The sequence below is a fragment of the Corvus hawaiiensis genome, chromosome 1 (assembly GCF_020740725.1).
Source record: "Corvus hawaiiensis isolate bCorHaw1 chromosome 1, bCorHaw1.pri.cur, whole genome shotgun sequence".
Taxonomy (NCBI): Eukaryota; Metazoa; Chordata; class Aves; order Passeriformes; family Corvidae; genus Corvus; species Corvus hawaiiensis.
This window is the reverse complement of record NC_063213.1, coordinates 56,069,496-56,081,184: the sequence shown is the minus strand read 5'-3', so window position 1 is coordinate 56,081,184 and position 11,689 is coordinate 56,069,496. Positions and strand designations below refer to the sequence as shown.

The window sequence follows — 11,689 nt, the reverse complement described above, 5'->3', positions numbered from 1 at the left end:
AGAGACTTAAGATTGGTGTCAATAGGAGGTGGCACAGACGAAACCATGCTTTCCATCATATGCAAATACATGGAAATACTTCCAAGATAGTGATGCATCTCCACTCTTCCTTGAAAATTAAGAAAGCAAGAGCATGACTGGTGCTGCACACTGAAGGTGACAAGCAGCCAGTACGCTTCAAGTGGAAAATCGATCAGTAATTTTGCCATCAAAATGCACATCAAGGTCTTTCACCATTACCATTCTGTGTCCTCCAGTGTCAAATTTTTGTTGATATGAAGCACTCTGAAACCTTGCAGCCTCCTGCATCCCATTTTTTCAGTAGGTTACTTAAGTTTTCTAATGACCCATGCTAAGCACACAGAAAAAAAATGTGTTCTTTATCAAGCTTTATCTACACTTTAGAGCATCTAAACTGACAATTAAGAAACAGAACTTCCATATGAACAAAGCTATGTAGCTTAATCTAATTTCAGTATAGCTTTGCTTTCAAGATCAACAATTATGGCACAAATGATTCTCTGCCAGAATCAAACCCTAGAACAGTACCTTTCCTCTCAATTACAGGTACCTTCCCTATCTTTCCCTCTTAGCAAGCAATCATCAAAATAAGCTCTGTCATCTTTGCCAAATCCGTATCAATTTGTACTACACCCTGTCATAGATTTTTGGTGATTGTAGTGGTGTTAGATTTTTATTTGCAGAATTCTACAAACAGCTGTTTAAATGTATCTGAAGCTTTCAGAGGCCTGAACTTCAACAGCAGTGTACCATGTTTTGTGCATAACTGTTAAAGAAAAATATTAAAAATAAACATGTTAATATGAAAACTGTGTGGTAAACTCTTCCTAAAACAGCCATTTAAGCTGAAAGAGGCAGCCTGTATTATTGACTATAAAAATAAAAATTGCCCCTTAAGTACAGCACCGTTTCCAAACAAATACACTGCTATTCTACAGTAGAAAAAAATGTATATAAACAACACTAGCTAGGATAATACTACAGGACACTTTATTTGTAAGTTCATAATTGGTTATTAATGGCAACACATTATACAGTATTTCTAGAAAAGTTTTCCAAAATTGTAGATACAATTTCAATATCTAGGAAACTTAATTTTTTTTGAATGTTAAACTCAGCAATGTAATAGCCTCAATGATTAGAAACTACTTGGTGAGCCAAAACTAAGTCTTCAAAATAAAGTACCTTACTGTGACTGCACTTCCAACAAATGCATCATAATATACTTTAATATAAAATTCAAAATATCTGCCATTGTATTTCAGACATCATGCACTGTAGATTTAGAGACTATCACTAACTGAAAAGCAAACATACTAATGGTAAAAGTCCAAGTGATTCAATGGAATCATTAAGTTTTAAATACTTTAAATATAAAGAAAACATTTGTACTGTGTCCATATTGGTTGGTCCCAATGATGAAAGGCATTTGCTTAAAAGAGGAGATGTGTAAACATGATCTGTCACATTTAAATTAAAAAATAAAAATCCAGTTTTAAGTAACTTCTCCCCAGAACATGTAGTTTAAGCTACTTAAACAGTATCAGATCTAACCACAAAAGTAATTTTTGGGGGTACCACTATTACACTTGTTAGCTTCAGGCCAGCCTTTTAAAAATCCACAGGCAAGACCTAGTTAGAAAGATCCACATATTCTTCATGTCTTTGCAACCTAGGAAATTACTATATGCCTGAAACTGGAGCTCTAATTTAGAGCATGGTCCAGAATGAAAAGCAGAATGAAAAATAAAGCCTCAAAATTTTGCAATTACTTTATATTCAAATAACCATTGTTCTTTGAATTTTTTCAATCAATTCTAAAAACTATTTTCCCCCTAAAAAAAATCTATCATGCTATGCTAGCAGTTTCTGCATATTTACAAATTATCCCCCCAAAACAGGGGATGATGGAAAAATTCTGATACATTAAGAAAACGATATATAATTTCGCATTAATTGTTAATGCAATTTACAACAATTTCACTGTGTTTTACCAACAGAATGTGCCACTTTAGATCAATGTCTTCATTAACTAAGGCTACAGCTGAAATTACACAATGTAAACCAGAGGTAACATGCATCACCTCAGTTTAATAATCCAGTATATTACAAAAAAAACAAATAATGAAAAGAGCATCATGTAGCATAATAGCTTTGTCTGGCTTCCTCTGGAGAGTGTTCTTAGTCTGCCCATAGTTGCACCTAGAAGTCCACCCGTAGAGTCAAAATCATTCTCCTACATTTTAAAAAAAACAAACAAGCAAACAAAACAACAAAAAAATGTCACTCTAAGAAAAGAAATACCCTTACAGCTTACTAAGTGTAGTTTTCCCTGTTTTTTCAAAATTTCCAAAACTAAAATTATTTTAGAGGCAAAAATTATCCAAGAAAAACTTTCACAGTTTTTTTTTCATATTTTTTTTCCACAGTTTTTTTCACAGTTTATCCAGTGCTATTTTTACCCCAAGCCAAAGCAAAGCGTAAGCAAAAAAGGCATTTGCCTTTTTAATGATACTATACATTTGCTAATTGAAAACCAATACTCATATCTGAAGCATGAAGATCTTGGTTGTGTCTTAAAAGTAATGTATTTGCACACCTTATCTTTTTGAACAGAAATACTGATACTGTTGACAAATTAGTCACATATTACAGTCAACAATAAGCTGTCAACATTTTAATACAAATGTTCACACTAAAAGACAGGATGCTTTACATTATTAACTTCTTAATTCTGACTCATATTTAAAGGAAGCTAGATATTCAACACTTACCATTTCTGATAACATTTTATTCTGGTTTTTAACTTCTGTTCCAATTTCAATGGAAAGCTATGAAAAAAAACCCCAAACAAAATAAAACAAGAAGTATTAAATATGAGTAATCAGTTATACATACATTAGAGAACCCAGCTGAAAATACATGACATGACTAGCATTTCCCCAGTGAAAGCAATACCTGATATTTTCAAGAAACAAAATAACATGCACAGTGTTCTATCAATAACCCTTAAGGAAATAAAGATTTTTCATCTGACTAGATGAATCTCAAGAGTCAGAGAAAGTACTCAGTGCTCCTCTTCCCCTTTTCCAGATAATCTCTTACTTGAATTATTGCATGGACTTTTAAAAACTCAAGATCTAGTCAAGTCTGGAGTATCAATTACCCATTTCCTGGAACAACTGTTAAAATTGCTGGCACACAGCAGAGAGAACCACGAGCATTGGTTTGACTCAGTGTTGCTGGAGTTGACACTTGCAACCAGCGAACACGTTTCTTTTGACAAGCTGCTGCTGTGCTATAAATGGGACTTTCTTCAGCGAACTTGTGTAGCCCTTCTCTGCTTTGTGTCCCAGAACAGAAGGGTGCTGCAGGACAAGGAGGAAAGCTGCACAGGCCAGGGACAGGCAGTCCTGAGACAGTGACCAGGGCCAGCAACAGCCCGGGCAGCAGCCTGAGACAGGTCTCAGGTGAAGCCAGAAAGTGAAGTCAGGTTAGGGTTGGAACCAGGGAGGTATGAGACCAGACACAGCTGGAGCTGCAACACAGCTGCAGCACCACAAAGGTGGGAGCCAGCCAGAAGAGCCTTGGCTTAAAGCAGCTCTGGAGGTAAACGGGAGAACTGGCACTGAGCCTGACTCTTAGCAGCTTTTCCTCTGACATCAGCACACTGGCCTTGAACAACCTGCTCAACTCCTAGGATGGAGGGAAATGCAGTCCATGCCCCCATACTTTGGATTAGCCAAAACCCATTTGTTTACACATGTCACAACTTGAATCTCATTATCTCATACTGGTGCATTTCAATCAAGAGCGAAACTGATTTTACATGAGGCTTCTTGGAAGGTTAGGGGAAGGCTATTCCATATACAAAGATTATCACATTGCACTAAAAGATGCAACTACAGAAAGAGCTCCTTGGGGCACCATGAACTGCACTGTTGACATATACAGATTTTGAAACATAACATACCACTGGAGGAGACAAGAAATGAAATTTGATAACAAAGGTCAAAGCTTTTTTTTTACTCCCTTGTTTTAAATTCTTATTCTAAACTTGTTTAATTCCTCTTTGAGACTAAACCAATTTTAATCAACAGTATTAGCAGTAAGACTTCAAGTCAGTTCAGGCCTAAAAATTCACTGGAATGTACTTTATAAAACTTTAAGCTTTTAAGAACAAGAAACACACACAACTTTAATCTCAGAGCTGTCTTTCAGTCAGACTTGTTTGAAAGAAGTCCTAAATCTTTGAAAGGAATTGGAATCATCAGAACACCAAATTTCTCCTTCAGAGGACATTAGCATGCTATTTCTAAAAGCTGTTTTCACATTACATATTTCTTTTGACCGCAACTCCCATTCCCCATTCCCGTGCACCACTGAGGGGTAGGAAGTAGAGAAAATTGGGAATGAAGTTGAGCCCAGGAGAAAGGGAAGGGTAGTGGCAAGGTGTTTTAAGACTTTATTTCTCATTACCCCACAGATTTGACTGTCAATAAATTAATTTCCATAAGTCAAGTCTGTTTTGCCCACAATGGTAATTGGTGAGCGATCTCTCCCTGCCCTTGATACATGAACCTTTAATCATACTTGTTCCTCCCTCATCCTTCCACCTGAGGAGTGATAAAGCAGTTTTGGTGGTCACTTGGCATCCAAACAGGTTAACACATCGCAGTTCTAAATTTCTGTTTTAAACTATTCTACTGCTTCCCTTATTCAGGTAATTGGATTCAATGAATGTGACGATACCACTGTAGTTAAATACGTACCGATTTAATGGCACTGACTTTCGTACGCAGACTCTCTGTTAACCTGTCATTCTCTTCTTCATAAACACTGTAACCACTGTTGGTATAGCCATAGCTCCCTGCAGCTGCTGCATCACCTGTAAACACAACAATCAGTAGTCAGAGACAGAAAACACACTGGAGCAAGTGTTCTGCATGTTCCTGGAACAGGGACTCAATCTTTTTCCAAATGCAGAAGTTACCCTTCAATATGCAAATAAAAGAAGAGAAACTGAGGAATGGCTGTAATTTTTTTCCCTTGATAATGTTTTCAGATGAGTGCTATGGAAATCAATCCAGGCATTACATGGAGATGGGAATGAAGCACTGAGGCCATTACACATGGTAAACCAAACTGAAAATAGGAAAGACCATTCTCTAACAAAGACAAATATCACTCGATCACACATTTAAAGGAGAAACTATACCATGATCCTCCCATGAGTTTCTTTACAAACAAGACCTTAGAGCAGAAGTCAGGCCTCTGAGCAGAGCACTGCTGTTTCAGTCACCATTCCACAGTTCTCACTCCTGCCTGTGTTTTCTGGGTGATGGAGCTTCAGGACTGTCATCCAGACAACTGAGTCAGCACAGTATGCAAGGCAGAAGCGAATGAAAGCTGCTCAGCCCCACACCTTCACTTCCTCCAACTTCTAATAAACATCTCCTACAGACAGCAGCTGGACAGCAGCATGGGTAGAGGAGAATTAAAGTCATGTCCAGTTGAGACAAAAATCAGTCATAGACCTCAAATCTAAGAACTGAAAACAATGCAGAGATCAAGACTTAGAAAGGCAACCAGAAAAGAACTACTATAAGCTTTATGATAAAGACCTCACTAGATTAATTCAACTAATAATGCAGTTATAACATTAAAAAATATTTTTCAAATATATATAAATATTTTTTTGCCTAGTCACAATGGCACACTTAAATTGAATGCCTTTTAAATACACTTTAAGGATTTTTGTGTTTAGGTAGATTTTTTCTTTTTGAGGCAAAAGGAGAGAAGAGACACCAACCATATTCACGTTGGGAGCTCCATCTCAGAAAGCTTCATTGTGTGCTTGGCATACATAATATTAATATTTTAAAATAGAGCATTACAATGCTATTTTGATGATATAATTTTGTATTTACCCATTAAACCATTCTTTAGATCTAATAATGAAGATTTTTTCATTTGTATGTTAAGCTAATGACAGATCTTCAACAAGACCGAATTACAGAATCTTCTGAGTTAGAAGGGACCCACAAGGATCATCCAAGTCCAGCTCCTGGCTCTGCACAGGACCATTTCCAAGAGTCACACCATGTGGCTGACAGTGTTTGCTTCTTGAACTCTGCCAGGCTTGGTGCTGTGACCACTTCCCTGGGGAGCCTGTTCCAGAGCCCAACCACCCTGTGGGTGATGAACCTTTTACTGATATCCAACCTAAACCTCCCCTGCTACAACTTCAGGCCACTTCCTTGGGTTCTGTCACTGGGCACCACAGAGAAGAGATCAGTGCCTGCCCCTCCTCTTCCCCTCACAAGGAAGTTGTAGACTGCAATGAAATGTATGTTTTTATTTCATCCCAGTGAGTCAAGAAGCCTTTTCTACCCTGACCTAAATTAAAAGTACCAATGCCTAACACAGAAATGTGACTAAAATGTTGTAATTTAGAGAGTCAGGGTTGTTCTCACTGTGTCTGATTTTACAAGTGCATCTAACTACAGTGCTTCCTACCAAGTGACCCATGATTTTGATTATGTTTGTAAGTTAATATACCATACAGCTTCATGCCAAAACACTGAAACTGGGTCTCTTAAATGGACTGTGACAATGCAGACATGAACAAGTGCCCCAAAGCTTTTCAACAGCACAGCTGCTTCTTTTCACGTCATAGGAAGCACAAGGAAGAAGCCTGGCTACAACTATTCATGGGAAACACAGAAACTTCAGCGTGGCAGTTCTACGGGCTCTCCTGCAACACTGCTCATTGCCATGTAACAGGGACATGACCAAACATAATTGCAGGCTAAGAGAGAGGTACCAGGTAGCTGGTGACAACTGCAGAGGTGCTGGTACCCAGTTTCTATTTCCAACTTATCAAATAAAAAATAGTTCTGAAGTGACGGCTGAAATGCGAAGGTAAAGCAGAATATTTTACTGCAGCTGGTAACAGACGTTTGAACTTTCTGCTTAGCCTTCCAGAAAATTTTTTTAAAAAGCAGTTTCAGGATGATCCTTAAGGCATTGTTTGCCAGAGACAGCCTAGAAGCAAGCATGCTCTTTCTTCAGAACTCCTGCATAAACATCCATTACCTCTTCAGAAACACCACACTGAGCTGGGTGGCCTCCACTCCAGCCTCTCTCAGCTCACACCCAAGAGCAAGCTGTCAGTCTGACAAAGGAAAGGACTGAAGACCTAAGCACTATCAAATGCCCACTTTTTAATGATAAACATCCTACAACCTCTCTTGATCCACTAAGAAGCTTTCCCAAGACTTGTTTGATTTCATGAAAATACTACTGCACAATACAAATCTGAAGTGTAGGAGTAAGTCTAGGGTAGTGTCAGACACACCTGGTTTAGCCCTAAATATTTTGTACGAGGAAGCCCCAGAACTCAGTCATACACTTCCGAAGCGCACACATCTCCTAAGCTATACAGTGCCGTCACAGCACCCACGTGGTTGTAGAACATGATGTGGGAGTTCAAAGTTTCCTTATAGTCATCAGCATGACTGCTGGCTGAAAAATGCAGCCTGAGCTGCTCAAGACACTCAGCAGGAACTCTGCAAGGATTTCTCAATTTGCACCAGATTATATCTGTAATAAATTTATAATAGTTGGGATTATTGGATTTTTACTCCCCAAACATGGCAGGAAAACATACAGAAATACTAAAAAAAAAAAAACCGAAAAACAAAAAAAACCCAACAATTTCTGAATTTGGAAAGGACTTGACTGAAGAGCAACAAATCTGCCCATCCATGGGAACACATCTAAAACTAACATGGTGTTAGAACAACTAAACAACAGCACAACTAAATAGGGCAAAACTATTTACAAGAGCATGTAGTGACAGGACAAGGGGAATGTGTTCAAATTGAAAGACAATAGGTTTAAATGCAGTATTAGGAAAGAATGCTTTACTGCGAGGGTGGTGAGGCGCTGGAACACCCACAGAAGCTGTGGGTGCCTCATCCCCGGAAGTGTTCAAGGCCAGGTTGGATGGGGCTGTGAGCAACCTGGTCTAGAGGAAGGTAGCACGGCACGGGGGGTGGACCTAGATGGTCTTTGAAGTCACTTCCAAACCAAATCGTATGATTCTATGATAAACCACAAACCCTAGTGCTGCTCCGTAAATCCAGCTGGGCCAGAAGGAGAGGCAGAGGCAGGGGTGATGGCCCTTCCCCGCCAAAGCTCCCGAGCTCTGCCGCAACCCTGCACCCACGGGCACAGCCCCTCTCACGCCTCCCCGCCCCGAGCCCTGACTGCGGCCGGGTTCTGCCCGTGTCGCGGCCCGGCCCGGCCCCGCCGCCGCGCTTACCCAGCCCCGCGCGCCTCATGGCTCTGCCCTGAGCTGCCGCGGGAGGAGCGGGACAAGGAGAAGGAGGAAGAAGAAGAAGAGGATGAGGAGGAGGCCGGGAGCGCCGCAGGAACACGGCGGGGCTCGGCGCGGCGCCCGCGGACCCTTCACCCGCGAGCGCCACGACAGCGCTGCGCGCGCGGCCCGCTGGGTGCGCGCCCGGGGCGCGACGGGACCGCGCGGGGGCTGCTGGGGGCTGTAGTCCTGGCCGAGAGCCGTAACGGACTACCAAAAAAATTAAAATTCAGTGCCGAGTGGAGATTTTCACTTCTTTTTTCCTCCACCGTTTATTTAGAAATAACAGGCATGCCACTTCAGCATACAGCAACTTGGATTGGAAACTTGAAGATTACATTCTTATTGAATGATTTAAATTTTGTTTGCAATGATAGTTTCTCCTTCATTCTTTAACCCCTTGCAATGCTTTAGCACAAATTAGTTTTGTCTGCTTATATGAAAGATGTGACTCATTCTATACCACTGAATTGAATTTATTTGCCAGGATGATGCCAGAAGGATTTATCAGCACTCCACTGAAGAGGAATCACCATGGAGTCCATACAGAGTTTGCTATTTCAGGTGTGGTTTAGTCCACTGGACTAAAGAAACTTCACGGTTTTTTCCAATTCCAACAAACTGCCTTATCATGAATTGCTTTGGTATGTATGTTCTTGTAGGAACCAGGACCTTCAGTATTGGGCCAGCACCCACTTGCATTGTACAAGGTATAGAAACACAGACCACACCTCCTTCTTCAGTGAGCTTGCGGTACAGCAGGAATCTTCACCTAGGCAGGCAGAGCTGTAGAAGGAAGAATAAAATAGTTCTGGTCAATAAGAAGGCCCATGGGATCCTGCTGGCATCCTGCTGGCATCCTGCTGACCTGCTGTGTAACTGCTGTATGACACCCCAAGTCTCTTTTTTGCAGTGCATAAACCCACAAATAATTGCAGCATTTCTTTTCTCTCCATTTGTCAAAGTGCATTTGAGACCTTAGTCTTGTATCTGTCCAACTTCAGGACAGACACTGAGAAGCTGCTCATTTATTTACTTCTCTGTCGCCTCTGGATGCCTCTGTCTCAAACAACATTACAAAGAGTAAAGTAACTTAGTGTAGAAAATGGCTCTTTATTTAATTTTTGATAATTTAAGGAGTTCATCCAAAATTTCAAGTACAGCATTATTTGCACATCCAAAACAGAAGAGAAAGCCAAGGAGATGAAATGAGCTGCAGAGCTGTGCCCTTTAGTGCTCACTGCAGAGGTAATCTCCACAGGATTCTGTCTGGAACTCAGCAATTCTTGCAGGAATTTGCAAGCTGCCATTATTGATAACCTGACACTTGATTTACAGCAGTTCAGGGAAATGCATCAGTTGTTTCAAAGAAGGGAAAAGTGCTATCACCAGATTAAAGCTCAAAGATTTAGCCCTTTGAGGTAAAACCATCTGAAGTTCACAGGTGCCCATTTCTTACCTTGCCAGGGCAAAGATGTCTCTTAAAGGATTACATGCTTAAAGCACCAAAATTTAGATGTTGCAAAATTCACAGGAAATGAATGGATTCTGAGAAAACCTTCTTCCTGAGTGCTTCAGATTTGAACTAGGGCTCTGTTAGGAGCAATGTCCTCATCATCACAATTTTTGAAGAGGGGCTAGTGTGACAGTCTATACAACAACTAAGTAATCAGAGAGTTAAAACTGAAGTTTTGGGATGCAGTAGGAAATGTCTTTTCCTAACAGCTGGCCTGACTCTCTCTCACTGTTAGGTGCAATTTTATTTACGTTTTTGTCTTCATACACCATTTGAGTAAATTATCGCATTTGGTGGCATTGCTATATGAAAATACTTGTCTTTATGGTATTTGCATATTATATGTCATCTTTTTATTTCCCACATGACTCACGTTCCATTTTTCAGTAAATATGGATTTATACATAACTAGGTAAAATGTATATCTCTCTACAAGGATTGTAGTTATGATTCATGTTAAGGGGCTCATTTTTCATTTTTGCTTACATTTTCTGTAAAATAAAATCCCATTTAACCACATGTAAGGTGTTCACAACTCATAGTGCTCAGATATATAATCTCCTTATGATGATGTGAAATAACATCTTGAGTCTCTGTGCAATTTATAAATAGCGCATTTAATTCTATAGTTTCTTACAGCAAAGCATGAAAATGGTACTGACGTGAATAATGTTTCAAATCCATTTCAGTCGTACTGAATTTATGTTTTTTTAATACACTGGAAGTACCTCATAGGAGATTTAATTCTATAGATCTCCTGGCATTACAATAAGGCAATTGTGATTACATCTCACAGCAGAGGCTGGACACAGAGGTCAACTGGGTGTCATTAATATTCACTATGTTTACATTACATTTCCATGGAACAGCTTGTATTCATGCTGATGATTTCTCAGAACAGGTCTGTGAAATAAATACCGTTTTTCTGTTGAGGTGATTAACTGCACTCCTGTTGGCTTCCTGGCCCATTCCCTGGCAGCTCCCTACATGGAGCCCTGAACTCCTCTGCCTTGCAAACTGGCTGTGCATGGTTGGCTAGCAGGCGTGGCTGCAGCTGTTCCATAGCATCTGCAGTTCTTCCTGCCAGGAAGCCTAAATGAGTAGTCAGCAAGTGACTGACTCATCAATGTTTTGTTTATCAGTGACAACATACAGGAAGAAAAAGCATGTTAAAAAAAAAAAAAAAGCCAGCAAGCTTACCTGTCTTGTCAATGCTTTTACAGTCTTTTAATAGTAGCCTGCTACAGGTGTGTCATTGTCAGGGACCCTGCTGAGACAATGTGCATGTCAGGCTCCTTTCCCCAAAATATTAATGAACAATTACTACTGTTTAAAAAAACACGAAAGATGTCTTTTATAAAAGAGGAGCATTCCACATGCCCTACCAACTGTCCTATCATTGCTACCATTTTTTTGGTTCTCATTACTGACTCAAATTAAACTTGATGAACACATTTACATAACAAACAGTCCATAGATTTCATTAGTGGATTACTCCATGACTCCACGCAAAAGCAATAAAAAGGCAAAAAAACCAACTCACAGGGAAGATGATTCAAAGAATCCTGTAAAATCAATCTTCCAACACACAACTGAAAATCCATGACTCTTACTAACATGATATAATAATGACATGATTTTCATCAAATTATTAAATAAGTAAAAACAATTTCAGTGTTTTCGCATGTTTAAAAAATGGGGTTTTACAGTCTTCATTATTAACTTGCTACTTTCAACAATAATAGACTGTGAAAACAGCCTGACTTAGT

General features: G+C 39.7%; 2 protein-coding genes across 2 annotated transcripts in view; one reads left to right on the top strand and one right to left on the bottom strand.

Annotated features, from left to right (window-relative positions):
* LOC125326837 (probable acyl-CoA dehydrogenase 6) overlaps positions 1–830 on the top strand; it is an 81,180-nt gene extending 80,350 nt beyond the window's left edge. Inside the window, exon 9 of the mRNA XM_048305391.1 lies at positions 3–830. Coding sequence (XP_048161348.1) covers positions 3–90 — 88 coding nt within the window. The 3' untranslated portion in view covers positions 91–830. The remainder of the gene's footprint in view (positions 1–2) is intronic.
* A 159-nt stretch (positions 831–989) lies between these two features.
* BET1 (Bet1 golgi vesicular membrane trafficking protein) lies at positions 990–8,534 on the bottom strand. Its single transcript, XM_048305403.1, has 4 exons — positions 8,351–8,534; positions 4,794–4,909; positions 2,796–2,852; positions 990–2,257 (listed from the first exon to the last, which is right to left on the bottom strand). The coding sequence occupies exons 1-4, from the start codon at positions 8,367–8,369 to the stop codon at positions 2,102–2,104; spliced, it is 348 nt and encodes a 115-aa protein (XP_048161360.1). The 5' UTR covers positions 8,370–8,534; the 3' UTR covers positions 990–2,101.
* Between the last annotated feature and the right edge of the window lie 3,155 nt (positions 8,535–11,689).

Coding starts and splice junctions, on each gene's coding strand:
- BET1 (XM_048305403.1), bottom strand. Junction 2,853..4,793: donor AAGTCAGTGCCATTAAATCG/GTACGTATTTAA, acceptor TTTTTTTCATAG/CTTTCCATTGAAATTGGAAC. Junction 2,258..2,795: donor ATAAAATGTTATCAGAAATG/GTAAGTGTTGAA, acceptor TTTAAAATGTAG/GAGAATGATTTTGACTCTAC.